The 15,326-nt window shown below is 51.0% G+C and overlaps 5 protein-coding genes across 5 annotated transcripts; 3 read left to right on the forward strand and 2 right to left on the reverse strand.

The window, feature by feature from the left end:
- Positions 1–2,757: 2,757 nt before the first annotated feature.
- On the reverse strand, positions 2,758–2,972 carry M430DRAFT_181570 (hypothetical protein). Its single transcript, XM_024863804.1, has one exon. The coding sequence runs from the start codon at positions 2,955–2,957 to the stop codon at positions 2,784–2,786; it is 174 nt and encodes a 57-aa protein (XP_024717277.1). The 5' UTR covers positions 2,958–2,972; the 3' UTR covers positions 2,758–2,783.
- An 866-nt stretch (positions 2,973–3,838) lies between these two features.
- On the forward strand, positions 3,839–5,290 carry M430DRAFT_37122 (glycoside hydrolase family 12 protein). The gene is made up of 4 exons (XM_024867062.1): positions 3,839–4,060; positions 4,116–4,165; positions 4,216–4,595; positions 4,649–5,290. Exons 1-4 carry the CDS (start codon positions 3,916–3,918, stop codon positions 5,046–5,048), a joined length of 975 nt encoding a protein of 324 aa, XP_024717278.1. The 5' UTR covers positions 3,839–3,915; the 3' UTR covers positions 5,049–5,290.
- A 316-nt stretch (positions 5,291–5,606) lies between these two features.
- On the reverse strand, positions 5,607–6,269 carry M430DRAFT_181576 (hypothetical protein). The gene has a single exon (XM_024863805.1). It carries the CDS (start codon positions 5,994–5,996, stop codon positions 5,637–5,639), a length of 360 nt encoding a protein of 119 aa, XP_024717279.1. The 5' UTR covers positions 5,997–6,269; the 3' UTR covers positions 5,607–5,636.
- Positions 6,270–8,012: 1,743 nt separating this feature from the next.
- M430DRAFT_146462 (glycosyltransferase family 2 protein) lies at positions 8,013–10,005 on the forward strand (the record flags this gene model as incomplete). Its single annotated transcript, XM_024863009.1, has 2 exons — positions 8,013–8,204; positions 8,266–10,005. Exons 1-2 carry the CDS (start codon positions 8,163–8,165, stop codon positions 10,003–10,005), a joined length of 1,782 nt encoding a protein of 593 aa, XP_024717280.1. The 5' UTR covers positions 8,013–8,162.
- A 1,630-nt stretch (positions 10,006–11,635) lies between these two features.
- Positions 11,636–14,078, forward strand: M430DRAFT_146463 (hypothetical protein; the record flags this gene model as incomplete). The annotated part of the gene is made up of 6 exons (XM_024863010.1): positions 11,636–11,858; positions 11,976–12,421; positions 12,543–13,275; positions 13,341–13,510; positions 13,574–13,883; positions 13,943–14,078. The coding sequence occupies 6 exons, from the start codon at positions 11,636–11,638 to the stop codon at positions 13,954–13,956; spliced, it is 1,896 nt and encodes a 631-aa protein (XP_024717281.1). The 3' UTR covers positions 13,957–14,078.
- Positions 14,079–15,326: the final 1,248 nt, after the last annotated feature.

The following is a 15,326-nucleotide window of genomic DNA, read 5'->3' on the forward strand; positions in this document are numbered from 1 at the left end:
AAAAGGTTCAAGGAGCTCTTCAGTACTTTGCCTGAGACTTTAGCCTTCCCTCTTTGCAATCTTTCCTCTGAAAAGTGCCTCCGGGGCTAGCATATGTCGTTCATGACCGTCAAATGCCTTGCCAGAGAAGACTAAGCGCTTAGAACAGAGTGGACCACATAATAATTGAACGAACTCGTGGACTGTGTTATATTCGTCATGAATGGCGTCTAAACTGTCGTGGACATCGAAAAAGTAACCATTGTCCTCGTTCCATGGCGATGGGAGCGTAAGTGTGGTAAGTTCAGCCGGATTTGCGACAGTCTACAAGATGCTTGTCTGGCTTTCACTCCGTGGTGGCTTCTTGAAGACAGGATTAGCAATTTTTAACAGTGCTTGTATTTCATCCCAAGCCACTGCCCGTCATGGCTCGCGACTTTACTCTGTAGTCTTTCAGGTCGCCATCCTTCTTTTTCACCATCTATCCCAGAGCCGTAAACTTCGCATGGAGTTCCCCGTTTTCAGTTTCGAGCTGAGTATGCTGTCTGTTCATTAGAAAGAACTTTCCGCACCATCTCAATATCTCCATCCGTCGAGAGAATCTAGCCATCATGAGCCTTCAATGTTCGTTCTAAGCTCCTGCTTTGGAGGCCTCTAAGTTTTTCACTCTCAGCTGCCGTAGTTCTGCATACAAGCCTATAAACCCAGTCAACTTCAACAGATAATCCACAATACCCTGACTGTGTCCGGGGAGCTGAACAGAACTGACTCGTACGTCCTTATTTAGCACATCATCCGAGATCCGCTAAATGCGCGCGGCGGGCAGGCCGCGGCCTTGACTTGGTTGCCGATACTTGCTCATAGCTGCTCTTCAATGGTCGTTCGAAATCGCCAGTTGGAGAACCGTGACAGTTCGTAAGCAATCGGAGAGTCGAAGACATCTTCATCTCCAGCAGTACCAGGATGTCCAGAGAAGGAGCCATTTCGTCGGGATGTCTGCCCCACACCGCAACAAACGATACTAGAGACCATAGATTGGAGCAGGAGTTGAAAGTGATTCTGCTATAGGTGGAGTTGAGCGGACATGGAAGTCTCGCCCGACGAATTGGGATAGTCAGAATTTAGGGGCATCATTTGGATCTACCGATAGCACCTTCTATCCGACGTTCTAGCAATTCTCGTTGCCTGCCAGAAAATTCCATCCTGTTTCCACGTGGACCTGAGAGTTGGATCGTAATCAATGACGCTGGTACCTCCAAGTCCTGGGTGGCAGGAAGGGGTTTAAGTACCGGCAGTCGGGGGAGGAGACGATCGCCTCCATGTCGATGATTCAAAATCATGTATTCGCTGGATTCAATCGCCGCTGAGTTCTCAAGCATATCTCCACATTCTGGAGGCTCTCGAAACTGGCTGTGGGATCCCCATGTTTTAAATCACTGAACTTTCACTTGTACCGGAGTTGAATGTGATTCTGGCGACTGCGCCGCGGCCAACTGGATCATTGACCGAAGCGCTCTGGCAAATCCGAGACTATCGTAGTGTACAATTCAGAGTTCAAGGCTGACCACCTCGGCCTCAGAAGAAAAGGAAAGAGAAGAGGTTTTGAAAAATACACATTGGTAGGACCGCTTGGCCATTAATTCAATAAATTGTTGCTGGGAAATGGGAAGAACCTGGGAAGACCGTCAGGTAAGGTAGGGATGCTAGCGCCGATGTTTATGTCAGCCATCCCATGCATGAATTATCGTATGCCGGCGCTGCTTTTGGTATATCTTTCGTCTATCACTGCCTTTCCTCCATGATTCGCCGTCACAAACCCACATTAGCATCGCGGATCTCAAATGTTTCAATCCAGACCGCTTCTTACCTCTTCTATCGCTGCCCATAAATCTAAGCGTATTATAAATGTGGTCCTGCGTTGTATGCGTCTTGTTCGTTACCTTTTTCGTGAAAGACACAGGAGCTGGGGTTATGTTGAAGGGTTTACCAGGACTTCAGAAATAAACGCTCTGCTTCACTAGATGGCAGGGAACCTCGAATACTCTGGCCTCCAAGTGTGCCTACCCTTATCTATAGGGTCGTACCAAGTGTAGTAGCTAGCATCACTGAGCTCAGTAAAGCTTAGAGTTGTCGTGGGCGCCGGTGCAGAGTTGTGTTTCGATGCAACTGCGTGCGTGTGAGCACTTGCTCTTGTTTGCATCTATTAATGAACGATGAGGGGTTGAAGATTTGTGAAGAAGTTGGCGAAGTAGGGTTTGATCGTTCTGCAGAGGGAGAGGTCGTTGCGAGTAATGGGTTCCTTCATGGCCAGGCGTACTGTACTGCCTTCGGGTTTTCGAATCTTAGGCCATTTCAAAGTCCGATTCCGATGCTGCAAACTGCTTTGTTGAAGGTTGTAATGTGGGGAATTGCTATCATGCGCATGGTTTCTGCAGCCCAGAGATTGAGAACCCACCAATGCCGCCCACGTTGGAGATATTGCTGGAAGCCGTGAATGAGGAAGTAATGAGACCCTGTGGTATCACTGAGACTCGTTTTGCTCTCACCAAACAACGCATGGCTTTCATCAGATAAAAATCTTCAAATAATATATATCGCAGAAGCATCAGTGTTCTATCCAGCACCCTGCGTACTTCCACTCTATCATGTTTCGGTGTTTCGAAACAATCGCTTGGGGATCGTGTATATCCGAGCGTTGGGTTCCGCGCATCGGTCCTCAAACAGAACCAAAGAAATAAGATAGTAAGATTGTCATGAAGTATATCATGTATGAGAGCCGTCGAGGCCCGCCTTGGCTCTTGGAGCTAAGACCAGTTTCCCCTAAGAAAGGAATCTCTTCCAGCAAGGTGACGATAATGAATGGCGATGAAAACAATATGGGAAGCCAAGAACATATGGAATGCAAAGTTCAAGATAGAGGAGAGTTCGATATGGGAGAGGCATGACGAAAGGAAGAACGTTCTTCCCTCGATCGCCATTTCAGAATGCGATACGTTGCTCGAATGGAAATCTGAGGAAGCAATTGCGCCCATCTGCTAGAACGTACTTGCAGGTCAGTAAGTAGATAATCTTCAGTAGATTTTCATTCTACAGACATTGCACGCAAGCCTTGGCCAATCTAGTGATTATGGTTTCTGGGGTGATAAGCTCCGAACAGCTGTCTCGACGACGATTCAACCCTTCATGGCTCTCTGTGTACATTCCATACATTCTCAAGCATATCTCTGTCGGAGAAAAGCATTCCCACTGGGATGATAAGAATAACTCCTGACTCGTGGGGCTGTGACCGTGAGGGTGATGGGGACGAGGACAGAAAAAGGAGGGCAGGAAACGACATGAGATATGAATTGTGACTGTCTTTGCGCCGAGATTTTTGGGGCAGCGTCCTTTAATGCGGGAAGACATGAGCCAATAATGCTACCTTGTAACCCTGGTCTGCGTACGTATGTTGTAGATATGAAGAGCATGAAGGAGAAAGAGAGAAGAAAAAGGGAAAATGGAGGAGGTCGTCGCCCCGAAATTTCAAGCGAAGAGCTAAATGAATAGAGCTTTATCCCTGCCAGGCGACGAGCTACGAATACAACCAAAGACATGAGAGAACTCCCACAACTATGCGACTCGCAAGCAAAATTCCGAAGAAACACTTCACTCCTGATCAGCGTCGAGGGATCAACAGCTGGGCATTGATAATAGACAAGATGATATCACTGAATGCCGCAGCGGACAGCCAACGCGTAAGCGGGCTGGGCAAGCTACAGAACCAGCCAACGACGGCGCTCTGAGCTGATTTTGCTAGAATATCTCGTGAAAGGTTCGGAGAATAGTTTCTCTCGACATCTCCTCTATTTATATGGGTCTTGGTCCTCTCCTTGCCAGCCTCATCTTCTTCTCCTTTCTCTCCCTCTTGAGTCTTTGTATACAACCCCCCTTGGACAGATGCCCACTCCATTGGCCATGTACCCAGCACTCTCAATTCTCAAACTGGCCGTTCTGTTCGGCTTGGCATCCTCAGCATCCCCGTCTGATGTGGTCTTGTGCGGGAAATACGAGAATTATACCACCCCCTCAGGTGCATTTACGTGTAGGTCTACCGTTTATCCACGAATAGTTCCTCCCACTCATCGCCATTATTCTAGTCAGCACGAATCAATGGGGAGCCGATGGCTCGGGCGAAGACTGTATCACGGTAGATCGCGCCCTGCTAGTTTTTCGACCATATCCTGACATTCTTTTCAGATCTTCAACAACGGCACCATGTTCAACAGCACCTGGAAATGGAGCCACAACCCGCAATCTGTTCATTCGTTCCCGAACATCAATCTGAACTCGGCAAAGCTGCCGCTTCAGCTCTCCAATCTCTCAGCTTTGAACATTGGCGCCTCCTGGACCATGGCACCTGCAAGTCGGACCAAGAAGAAGAGTCTTGCTGCTATCTCTGCCGCAGCTGACGTTGTGGTCGATATGTTTGCAGATCTTGACCCGACACGGGCCGACAGCACCACTCTCCCCCAGTACGAAGTTATGATCTGGTTTGCCGCTTTTGATGGGAAGAAGCCCATCGGGTACAGTTCTTCGATAACGAACCCACCGACGCAAACTCTCAACGATACAGACTTGTATGTGACCCCCACTCTCACGAATATATGAGTCTATCATTGACTACGAGCAGTTCATTGTACATGGGGCCGAATACCAACGGCCAATATGTTTACTCCTGGCTGGCGTCGTCCAATGTCAACAATTTCGATACCGATATCTCGCCGCTCCTCCACTATCTCTGGCGGGAAAAGTACATCTCCGAGTCCAACTATCTAGGGGTCGTACAGTTCGGGAGCGAGACTTTCCACGCCACGTCGAACGTGACTTTCTCCGTCCGCAATTTCAACATGAGTATTGAAGCCGGAACTCCAAAGCCGACCACCTCAGCAGCGACGCCGAGTAGCACCTCCAGCAGCGCGCCCAATCCCAAGAAATCACAGGCGTCTGGAAGATTCAACCCGAGCTTAGCGCTGGTGATGATGGTGACGACTATCTGTACTATCTGCAGCTGGGTCATCCTCGGGACGTAAGGTACTTTTTTTTTCCTATCCAGGAACCCAATCGGTCGTGGGGGTTAGGAGGATCTACGGAGTCGGGACAGATTTAGAGTACGAAGACGATAGCGAGAGAACTGAGGAATCTGATCTACGCCAGCGCAGGGGGCAGGGGCTCCTCGCAGAATGCGATACGTAAATGGGTCAGCAGTGCAGCACAGCTAGGTCTCAACAATATTTTACGAGTACTTAGACGAACGGCTATGTGCACTACTTGCGTCCGTATGAAGTGTCAAATCACTCTGCATCGCTCCCTGGCTTCAAGTCCTCATCGGGAGGCTCTCGCCAGGATCCCGGCGCACAGGGATCGATCAGCTAGCCACGGCGCCGATCTGGGAAAACCCCGTTGGCCCATTGCCGGATCGGGAGCGTCGGGAGCGTCTTCTGCATCGTTTTTTCTCTCAGTGCCCTACTTCAGTTTTGCTAGAGGATTTCACACGTTCCCGGCAACATACCGACCTAACTCAGAACTATGCCCTACGGAGGTACGAAGGACCGGCTGATAGGTTAGGGGTCCTGGGGCTGATCACTGGCGCCGGCGCAAACTTTGATTAAAGTTAAAGTTTAAGGCGAAAACATAGCGGGAACCAAGACCCTCGGGCAATTATTACTGGATATGATATAGCGTGTGTTTAGTACGACGTCCTTTATCCTATATAGGTAAGCCACTGCAGAGCAAAGGATTCGCCGGCAGCATTGGGAGCCACGGAGTACTGCTGGGGAAGTATGGTAAATGCTGAGGCCAGGGGCAGTATCAGGGACAGGGTGGCAACCCACGTTTCCGCGATCCCTAGAAAACACCAGGAAAAGCACGGCGATCATATAGGCATGATACGTCAATATGAGAAGCAATTTTAACACTCCTGATAGGCCATTGGTCGGGATCGACTCAGGAATAGACGGACGAATGAAAACTCTTCTCATATCTCAGAACCCATGACGATAACGACCTACCCCAGGAACGCCCCCCTATCTGCCAAGGGTCCAGATTCCAGATTCCTAGATGGTCCAGAGCAGCTCAGATAACAAAGGGCAAAAGGCTTAAAGGGGACACGACAGTGGCTTGTTCAGAGAGGCCTGGACTGATTCCTATCGCAGTCCAAATCACTGGACCAGAAAACACAGGAATTCTACAAAGAGTCATTGAATGATTGGAGGAATTTTTAGCTTCGGTCCTGCATTCCGGCGGAGCAGACTACTGGTTAGTATTCCCCGTAAGGCGGATGGAACCCGTGGATTGGATGGGGTACGGGGTGCACTTCGAGACTTCGAAGGTTATCTGAGACTGCAAGCCTACGGAGCACAAAATTTCGCGCGGCGTCGAGAGGCGTTCTTCGGGCGTTTTCTGGGCGCTTTCTGGGCGTATTCTGGTGGTCACTGTTCATTCCCTTGGTAACGAAGGCCGTTGTTGATGACGGCTAGCCGTCAGCCTCACTTGTCTCTTCTCACCCCATGGCATCTCTCATGACATGATTTTCAATGTGCCTGGACTATGCTATTTTGAAGAATCGGCTTCTCCCGTTGATCCAGACCGCCCCAGACCCCTTATGACATATCTCTTAACCAAGCGCCGCTCAACTGCAACTATTCGACTCTCAACTCTCGACTTCAAATTTTCAACCCGTCAGCTAACTCTCGGACCTCTCCCCGATTCTGAGTTATGCCGATCGATGACCCCTTCTGGCGTTTTATTGAATGTCAACCAGTCTGCAGCTACAGACATACGAAGTACCGTACGTGGTTGCCGGAAAGTTCCTGCGAATGATCAACGCCGAAGTTCGTGACAGCCTGGCGTCGCACCCCTAGGTTATCGCCAGCCGACTGTCGTTCGCGAGGGTTATCCTGGAGGCTATGGTCCCTATCTGATCGGCTTGCCTTCTTACATACCCGGCCCGACCGTCTCTTCTCGCCTACCTTGCTCGCCTGGGCGATGCGGTAAGGCAATGCATGGTGTACATGGCCCCCCTGCCCCCAATGCTCTCCAGCGTGGGACATGGAACCGTCTGCTACTGATACTGATACTGATTTGTAGACCGCCCTCACTTACATATCCAACACACCTGAGTCCCGCATGCTTCTACATACATACTTCTTCTGCATACTCCGTGGTATCGCATCTCGAGATTATTGAAGAGGATCTCTAGATTGCAGCTCCGCGATCTTCATGTCACCTCTTGGCACGGCAGAATGCACCCAGTCCTACACCGCAGAGACTTCATGGGGCCGGTACTGTACAGTAGGCTTTTGCCCCGGCCTCTAAGCCTTGCGGGAAATTCTCCGGAAGCTAAGCTTCGAAACCCAGTCGCTTTTAGAGTATCCCTCTAATCCGTAGCCGCCAACAGTCCCTAGCATAATCCTTGGTCCCGTCCGTTTTAGTATTTAGCTTTCGAAAAAGGAAAGACAGGGGCCACTTTTCATGTCAACTCCCTACCCTACAGGCTACAGAGTTACCCTCGAGTATACTGGGTGCACCTTTGGCCTTGCTCTCATCTGACGACAAATCTTGCCTAGAGAGTCAGAGTCAACATCTGCCCTATGCAACATCTAGGCCCTCAACCAGCTGCTTCCGGAGGCGCCATGGATGCGCCGGGTGGATCTCACGTCTCTTCAGCTTGCCCAGTCGGGCGGTTCTGCGCGACGTGGCGCGCATGGCTCACGGAGGCAGAGGCCCAAGGGAGGAAGATGTTGACCGACAAGATGGGCTAGGGTAGCTTGAGTCTATTATCAGACGAACGCAGGAGTTCTGGGCGCTCAAGACCCCCCAGTGCGTCCTCTGTATATGGATGTGATGGTATACCTTCTGCCCCGTCTGAGCAATTCGAGTCCTTGTCTGTCAACACCAGAAGAATCATATCCAACATGGCCGAACGCGCGGGCACGAATGAGCTGGGAGCACCTGCCTCTGATGCCGCTGAGTCTTCGACTCCTCAGACTCCCCTCTCTGAAACTCGCAATCCCTTCGCTGATGCAGGGGCAATCTCGAGCTCGGGCTCATCAAGTCGTTCGGGATCATTGAATGAACGACATGGTGCTCCGCGAGCGGTCCTCCATGAGGACCTGCGATCTGAGCCCCCAATTGTGGCTTTTGCGATGCCTCCGGTGACATCAGGATCTAACCAAGAGGATGCCATTGTGAGTTTTTGAGAGCCCTGAAGAGGCTACCCGGCATATAGTCATGAACTGACATTTACAGCTGCCTGTCTCTGCCCCCGAACCACAGGAACCGGAGTTTTCTGAAAAGGTCGAACATGACCACCAGAACCCAGTCTTGGGCGCTGCGCCTGCTGCGCTGGACCCGGAGAAGCAAGAGATGGCTGTGCCAACTGCCCCAGCGAAGAAGAAGGGATTCTTTGCAAGACAATATGCGCTTTTTCGAGCCACATATGCTCCCGTGGAAGATGCTCCACTCATCTTGCCCTCAGGACCAAACGACGAAGAGAAATACAGCTATCTGAAGATGAATCGGGTCTTTCTCTACGTTATTGGAGTTTTCTCCTTCCTCAGCTTATCGGCAGGCATGTGGCTGTTCGTCATCACCTCGCCTGCCTTCTACTGGTTTGGCTTCTTCGTCGGCCTTCTCGAGATCTACCTCATCATTTCATATACCATCACAATCGTGGGGAAGGATTACGATTTCGAAGGACACAAGAAGATCCTGGAAGACCATCCCATCACTGATGAGAATGCCCCTACGGTGGATATATTCCTGCCTTGCTGCAAAGAGCCTCTTGAGATCTTGGCGAACACATACAAGTATGTCAAGGCGCTCGAGTGGCCCGAGGGAAAGATCAAAGTCTATGTGATGGATGACGGAGCAATGGATGAAGTGAAAGTGCTCGCTGAAAGCTTTGGCTTCAACTACAGCGTCAGAGACGACCGGCCGCGGCTGAAGAAGGCGGGGAATCTCCGCTGGACATTCGCACGTTCATATGGCGATTTCTTTGCCATCTTCGACGCCGACTTCTGTCCCAGATCCGACTTCTTGAAGGAACTTGTCCCACAGCATCTCGCTGACGACAAGACGGCCATCGTTCAGAGCCCGCAATTCTTCCGAGTCAGTGACGACCAGACGTGGGTAGAGCAAGGCGCGGGTGGTATCCAAGAGCTCTTCTACCGCGTGGTGGAGGTCAACCGCAACCGATGGGGCGCATCCATCTGCGTTGGCAGCAACGCCGTGTACCGCCGCGCAGCCCTCGTTGAAGTCGGTGGCACTGCAGAAATCGGCTTCTCAGAAGATGTCCACACGGGCTTCTACGCCGTCAACCGCGGCTGGAAAGTCAAATACGTACCGCTCTGCCTCGCATGTGGCGTGTGTCCCGACACGCCGCAGGCCTTCTTCTCGCAGCAGATGCGCTGGTGCATGGGCTCCACGACGCTCCTCACGAACCCAGATTTCTGGCGTTCGAAGCTCAGCATCGTGCAGAAGCTCTGCTACATGTCGGGCATGATGTACTACTCCGCCATCTCGCTCAGCATCTTCATCAACCCGCTGCCAGGAATCCTGCTGCTCTGGGTGCGTCCCGAGTTCTTCAAATACTACAACCTGGCCTTCGCCATCCCGTCCATCTTCTACTCGCTCCTCGCCCTGCGCTTCTGGGCCAAGGCCAGTTATTCCCTCAACGTCCAGTTCATCATGGTGATTCAATCCTACGCCTATCTCACCGCTATCAAGGACCGCCTCTTCGGCCGCGCCCTCGCCTGGGTCCCGTCCGGCGATAACAAATCTCATCGCAATACCAAGTATCGCAACATGCGCATCCTGGCCTTCTGCTGGATCTTCACGTATCTGGGCTTGCTGGCGGGCGCGCTCGCGTACCGCTCCGTCACCGACTCGGATTTTCATGTGTATAATGCGGTCCCGTTGCTGGTGCTCGATAGCATGAATCTGTTCTTCGCGCATCGGTTCCTGTTCTGTATCAAGAAGAAGCAATAGCAGATAGATGAATCTACTGGTGATGGGGAAGGAAGGAAAGAAGGAAGGAAGGAATCATGAAAGCTTCTTCGTCCGGTCTCTACTGCCCAAATTTTGATACTATCTATACGTAGAAGGAGGGAATTGGGCTAAGGGGACTAATAGTTAATTCCTGGGTATCTATAATGTAGACGCGATTGTTCATAGAATTCCTAAAAAAAATTTCCAACATCTATCCATCTGATCAAGAATGAAAGAATGAACGTCTGAACTGCTAGATCACATGATTCCCCCCAATACCTATCTTCCTCCGCACCAGGAACTATAGTTCGTGAATCAGTAAAAAAAAGTTATCAAAGTTCCAGCGAGCGAACTACTCCGTACACTACGTGGGAACTAAACAAACGACCAACAGACGCCACCACACGTGTCCGCAAGACCGGCGTCCGCTAGGTAGGTAAGCTACATACAAACTACCGTAGGGCATTTTCCCAAGGCATGTCTCAGCTGTCCCACGGTCTACTCCGTAGGGACGCTACGGTAGCTTGACATTTCACGCCTCTAATAGCCCAATGCATACTTCCTCCGCAGCTTAATCCCTAGCTCAATGCATCAAAAGCTCAGCAATTCTTCTAGACCTCTTTCTTTTTTTAGGGAAAGGAAAAAGATCCTCCGACGTATAGACTTCGTTTTCTTGGGGGGTATGGTGATGGGACTCGGATTTCTTATCGGGGAATTGCCAATTGGGAAGGCGTACACTAGTAAATGGCTTGGCGGACCGAAGAGTTGATTGATTAGAGATTGATTAGAGAGCAACAGGCAGGGTGGTACTGTACAGACAGGAAATACCGACAGATTGTGGAAGTGCTTGTACGAGCTGGGCCCGTTCTACAACAGTAGTGTTGCAGGGCAGAAGAACTATCTAGCTGTGCGCCTTGTGCCACATGTGATGTACGGGGGGTAGAAATGACAAGGGTAGGGCGCAGGAGCAGGGGATGTTGATCGCCAGCCGGGTCGAATGGACTTACTAACTTAGTACTTCATCAGGACCCTAGTCCGGGATCAGGTTAGGGAGTATGAGAACTGCAACGTAGGGAGGAGAGAGGAGGAAAAATAAGTTATTTCTGAATAAAAAGAAATAAAAAAATAATATTGAGGGATTTTGAAAAAGAGTAGGGAGCGCAGGGATAGGGGGGTCTAGATGATAGGGTCATCTTTTGGCGCTGATCTTTCCTATCCACCTCCTAACCTGTATACTCCGAGTCCCGAGCTGGACATGGCTCGGTTGGATAGCATGGCGTTATCATATCGGGCATGATGAGATGGGATAGGAGTGCAGAGGTTGGGCCAGACGGACACGGAGAAGGAGACGGGACAGAGGTCTGGTCTGGTCCTGGTGTTGTGTTGGGGATTCCTGCCTAGTGGTAGCAGTAGGAGCAGAAGTAGGATGGACGACTAGCCATCTGGATCCAGCCCTGCGCACCCCTCGTTATCTGTCAGTCTGCTTTGTGGCTTTTGCTATATAGCGTACCGGCAGCTTTGCTCTTCCACTGGTACAGCATCGTGTGTGAATTCTCTATACTCCGTACTTACAATATTACTTTCAACCATTCTTAGAGAGATATCGAGACGTGCTTGGCATCTGCTCAACATGGACTCAGCATCTAGCACGGCATCTGACCAGATCCTTTCTGACTCTCAGAGCCCCTCGCCTGAATCCACAAATGCATCGACGCCGTTCAGTCCCAGCGTGGTGGACTTTCCGAAGCTTGCTGCGTTAACCGCTGATGAAGTGGTTGAAGAAGTGGTGGCGGTTGTTCAGCCAGAACAGGAGGGTGTGAAGAACATCTGCTGCGTTGGCGCGGGGTATGTTGGTATGTCTGACTCCCTCATCACTCCTTGCCAAGTCCAACCCCGAGAGGCGTAACTGAGATCCTCGTCACCCACGAGAGAAGATGTAGCACTCAGGAGTCTCACTAATAATTCCACAGGAGGACCAACTGCCGCCGTCATTGCCTTCCAGAACCCAGGCATTCGGGTGACAGTCGTCGACAAGGATGCCGCGAGGATCCGCAAATGGAACTCACAACATCCTCCTATCCACGAGCCGGGCCTGAACGAGATCGTGCGAGTCGCCCGCGATGGCACGAACGCCGCAACCATCGCTATAGAAGGCGGGGATACCGTCGAGCTCCCGGCTCGGCAGTCCAACCTCTTCTTCTCAACGGACGTGGCACGTTGTGTTTCCGAGGCCGATATTGTCTTTCTGAGCGTTAATACTCCCACCAAGTACACCGGTATTGGCGCGGGCGCGGCGACTAACATGGTTGCATTGGAAGGTGCCACCAGAGATATCGCCATCGCTGCCAAGCCGGGTGCAATTATTGTGGAGAAGAGTACGGTGCCTTGCAGGACGGCTCAGATCGTCCGAGATACGGTACGTAGACGCCTCATCTTGCTCTTCCACGTGTTGTACGCCTTCTCTGCAGGTACCATCGGTGTGCCTGTACATGACTGTGTAGCATCGAGGTAATGTATCACGTGCTAACATCTCACAGCTTGAAGTCCACAGACCAGGAGTCCCTTTCGAGATCCTCTCGAATCCAGAGTTCCTTGCAGAAGGGACTGCAATTAAAGATCTCCTCAACCCGGATCGTATCTTGATCGGGAGTTCGCAGACGGAATCCGGGCTCGCAGCAGCAGCCGCTCTCAAAGACGTCTATGCTGCGTGGGTCGATCGCTCTAAAATCGTCACGGTCAACCTCTGGTCCTCGGAGCTTTCGAAACTCGTGGCAAATGCCATGCTTGCGCAGAGGATTAGCTCTATCAACAGCATTAGTGCGATTTGCGAGCAGACCGGTGCCGATGTTGATGAGCTCGCCAAGGCCATTGGCCTTGATATGCGTCTGGGCCCAAAATTCCTGAAAGCTGGGCTCGGCTTCGGCGGCTCCTGCTTCAAGAAAGATATCCTCTCCCTTGTCTATCTCGCTCAGACGCTTCACCTCGATGAGGTGGCCGAGTACTGGACACAGGTCCTCACCATCAACGAGTACCAACGCAACCGCTTCGTCCAGCGAGTCGTGCGAAATCTGCACGGCACCCTCATCGGTAAGAAGATCACGATCTTGGGATATGCGTTCAAGAAGGACACCAGCGATACTCGCGAGTCGCCTGCGGTCGAGGTCGTCAAGACCCTGCTGGCGGACAATCCTGCCGAGATTGCCATCTTCGACCCGAAATGCAACCCGGAGAACGTTAAAGACGAGATCAAGCATCTCTTCGCCACTACCGGTCTCAAGCTGCTCAAGCCCGATGGGCCAATCGAAGGTATGAATCCCCTTTTCTCTCTCCTCTAGACACCGCTGACTCGCACAAAGTCTACAAAGACGCTTATGATGCCTCTGCCGACTCCAGCGCCATTCTGATCCTCACCGAATGGGACCAGTTCCACTATCCACCACTCACACAAAAGGATTCTGCATTCCACAAATCCGACGCTCCGCCTCAGCTGAACAGCACCAGACCGGTAATGCTCTCCCGCTCTCTCTCGGAGCTCGACGTTCTCGACATGGCCATGAAGCGCAAGCAGCAAAAGCAAGCGACCCTCGAAGCCGAAGCAGCCCTCGAAGCCGACGCGGCACTTGCTCCAGCCCCCTACGGTGCCGAGCAGCGCTACCTGCCCGAGCCGCCCTGCGCGGAGGGGTGCCGCGACTGCGAGCGCGGTAGTGTGGAAGAGGTGATTGCAAGCGAGAACGTCGAGTGGGCGCGAATCGCGTACGGAATGAAGAAGCCAAAGTGGGTGTTTGATGGCCGGGGTATAGTCGAGGTTGCGGAGATGGAGAAGTTAGGATTTCGCGTTGAGGCAATTGGGAGGGCAGGCAGTAGGAGTCGCTTGCATGGTATGTTGCCATATTCCTTCTCCGCTATATTTTCTTCGCTAATGGCGATGGACGTTCAGGCTTTGATGCATAAATTGCTCTTGACTTCTTCGTCTTGATCGAGAAGTCAGTCGATCTTAGAAGAAAGAAGACTTGTTGCAGAGAGTGGGCGAAGAATGGAGTATAGGTGCTGTATGGTATGTTACGGCTGGAAGGATCTCGGGATTGCTGTGCTGGGCCAGCCCTTTTATTGTTTCCTTTGTTTATCTAGTTTTGAGATTGTCCAGTTATTCCTTTGTTTCGAGAATTAATGAGTCTCCGAACTAGATGGATTATTTGTAGAAGGATGGTATAAGAATTTGGTAGATGAATTAGAACTCTCCTTATCTTCAGCACCGCCTATTAATTTTGCAGGAATCCTTATCCTATCTTTGAGTCATAGAAGAAGCTTCAGAATCCGTAAAGAGCGTTCGAGAAAGCAATTCTTCCTGCGTAGATGGGCAGGCTGGGTTTCGACGGCCATTAGAATGCCCACATAGACTCGTTGAATCAAAGACTGGAGCATGTTGCCCTATAACGGTACGTGAATGCCCGTTCGTTGACTTTCCGTAAGACAGCTTCCCTACTAGAAGGTATAGTCTCAGGAAGCGCAATCTTCGTACTGCCTGATAATGATGTCAATCGGAAAATTCCCTCTTGAATATCGCATGCAAGGGGCCTAAAAGGAATTGGAAGAAAAATGATGCGAGCTTAAAGACTTGGAATTTGCCTGCCCCAATCCACTGGGAGAGGGGTAAATGTACCAGACTCTGCACTACAGATATTCAGGTCCAGAACGAGTCGGAAAGAAATCAGCTATCGAGAACGGAGCATTTCCAGCAATGCACAGCATCCAAAGTGCGTGGACAAGGGACTGGATTTGCGATAGGGGCCCGTCTTGAGGGTGCCTTTGGCGATGTCGTCCAAGTCAACACCGACGAAGACGGCATTGAATTTCCTCAACCCAGGGATAAATCCTTGCTGAAGAATGAATCATAAGATACAAGAGAAGATATAGTTAGGCAGAATCCACGACACATATTACGCAGTGCTGGCTCACGAGGAGGTCAGAAGAGTTGATGATGAGGATGGCAATGAGAAGGAAATTCGACGTCGCTTGTGAAAAGGGGTCGTCGGCTATCGGCAAGGTATATCGGCTATGTGTCACGCGACTTTGTGACTGAACAAGGGATCATGAATGAGGCGCAGGAAGGATCCCATTTTGCAGCTTTGAAAGCAAGGGCATAGAGGTCTGCAGATGATCTGAATGAAGGAGGGAACTGCAGCCCTCCCATCATGATATCACGTGATTATCAGAGCGAGGATTCAGATTCGGATTGACCTGACCCTAGTCCCACAGATGAAAGATTTATACTATACAGTAGTGCAACATGGGTTATATGTATTGGGATTCTGCTGACAACG

This window comes from Amorphotheca resinae (genome assembly GCF_003019875.1).
Source record: "Amorphotheca resinae ATCC 22711 unplaced genomic scaffold M430scaffold_12, whole genome shotgun sequence".
NCBI classification, from domain to species: Eukaryota; Fungi; Ascomycota; class Leotiomycetes; order Helotiales; family Amorphothecaceae; genus Amorphotheca; species Amorphotheca resinae.

Excerpts from the sequence above, each read along its gene's own strand:
- M430DRAFT_181570 (XM_024863804.1), bottom strand. The coding sequence starts at position 2,957 with ATGGCGATCGAGGGAAGAACGTTCTTCCTTTCGTCATGCCTCTCCCAT.
- M430DRAFT_37122 (XM_024867062.1), top strand. The coding sequence starts at position 3,916 with ATGCCCACTCCATTGGCCATGTACCCAGCACTCTCAATTCTCAAACTG. Across the intron at positions 4,061-4,115 it reads CCCCTCAGGTGCATTTACGT|TCAGCACGAATCAATGGGGA; the intron begins GTAGGTCTACCG and ends CCATTATTCTAG. Across the intron at positions 4,596-4,648 it reads ACTCTCAACGATACAGACTT|TTCATTGTACATGGGGCCGA; the intron begins GTATGTGACCCC and ends GACTACGAGCAG.
- M430DRAFT_181576 (XM_024863805.1), bottom strand. The coding sequence starts at position 5,996 with ATGAGAAGAGTTTTCATTCGTCCGTCTATTCCTGAGTCGATCCCGACC.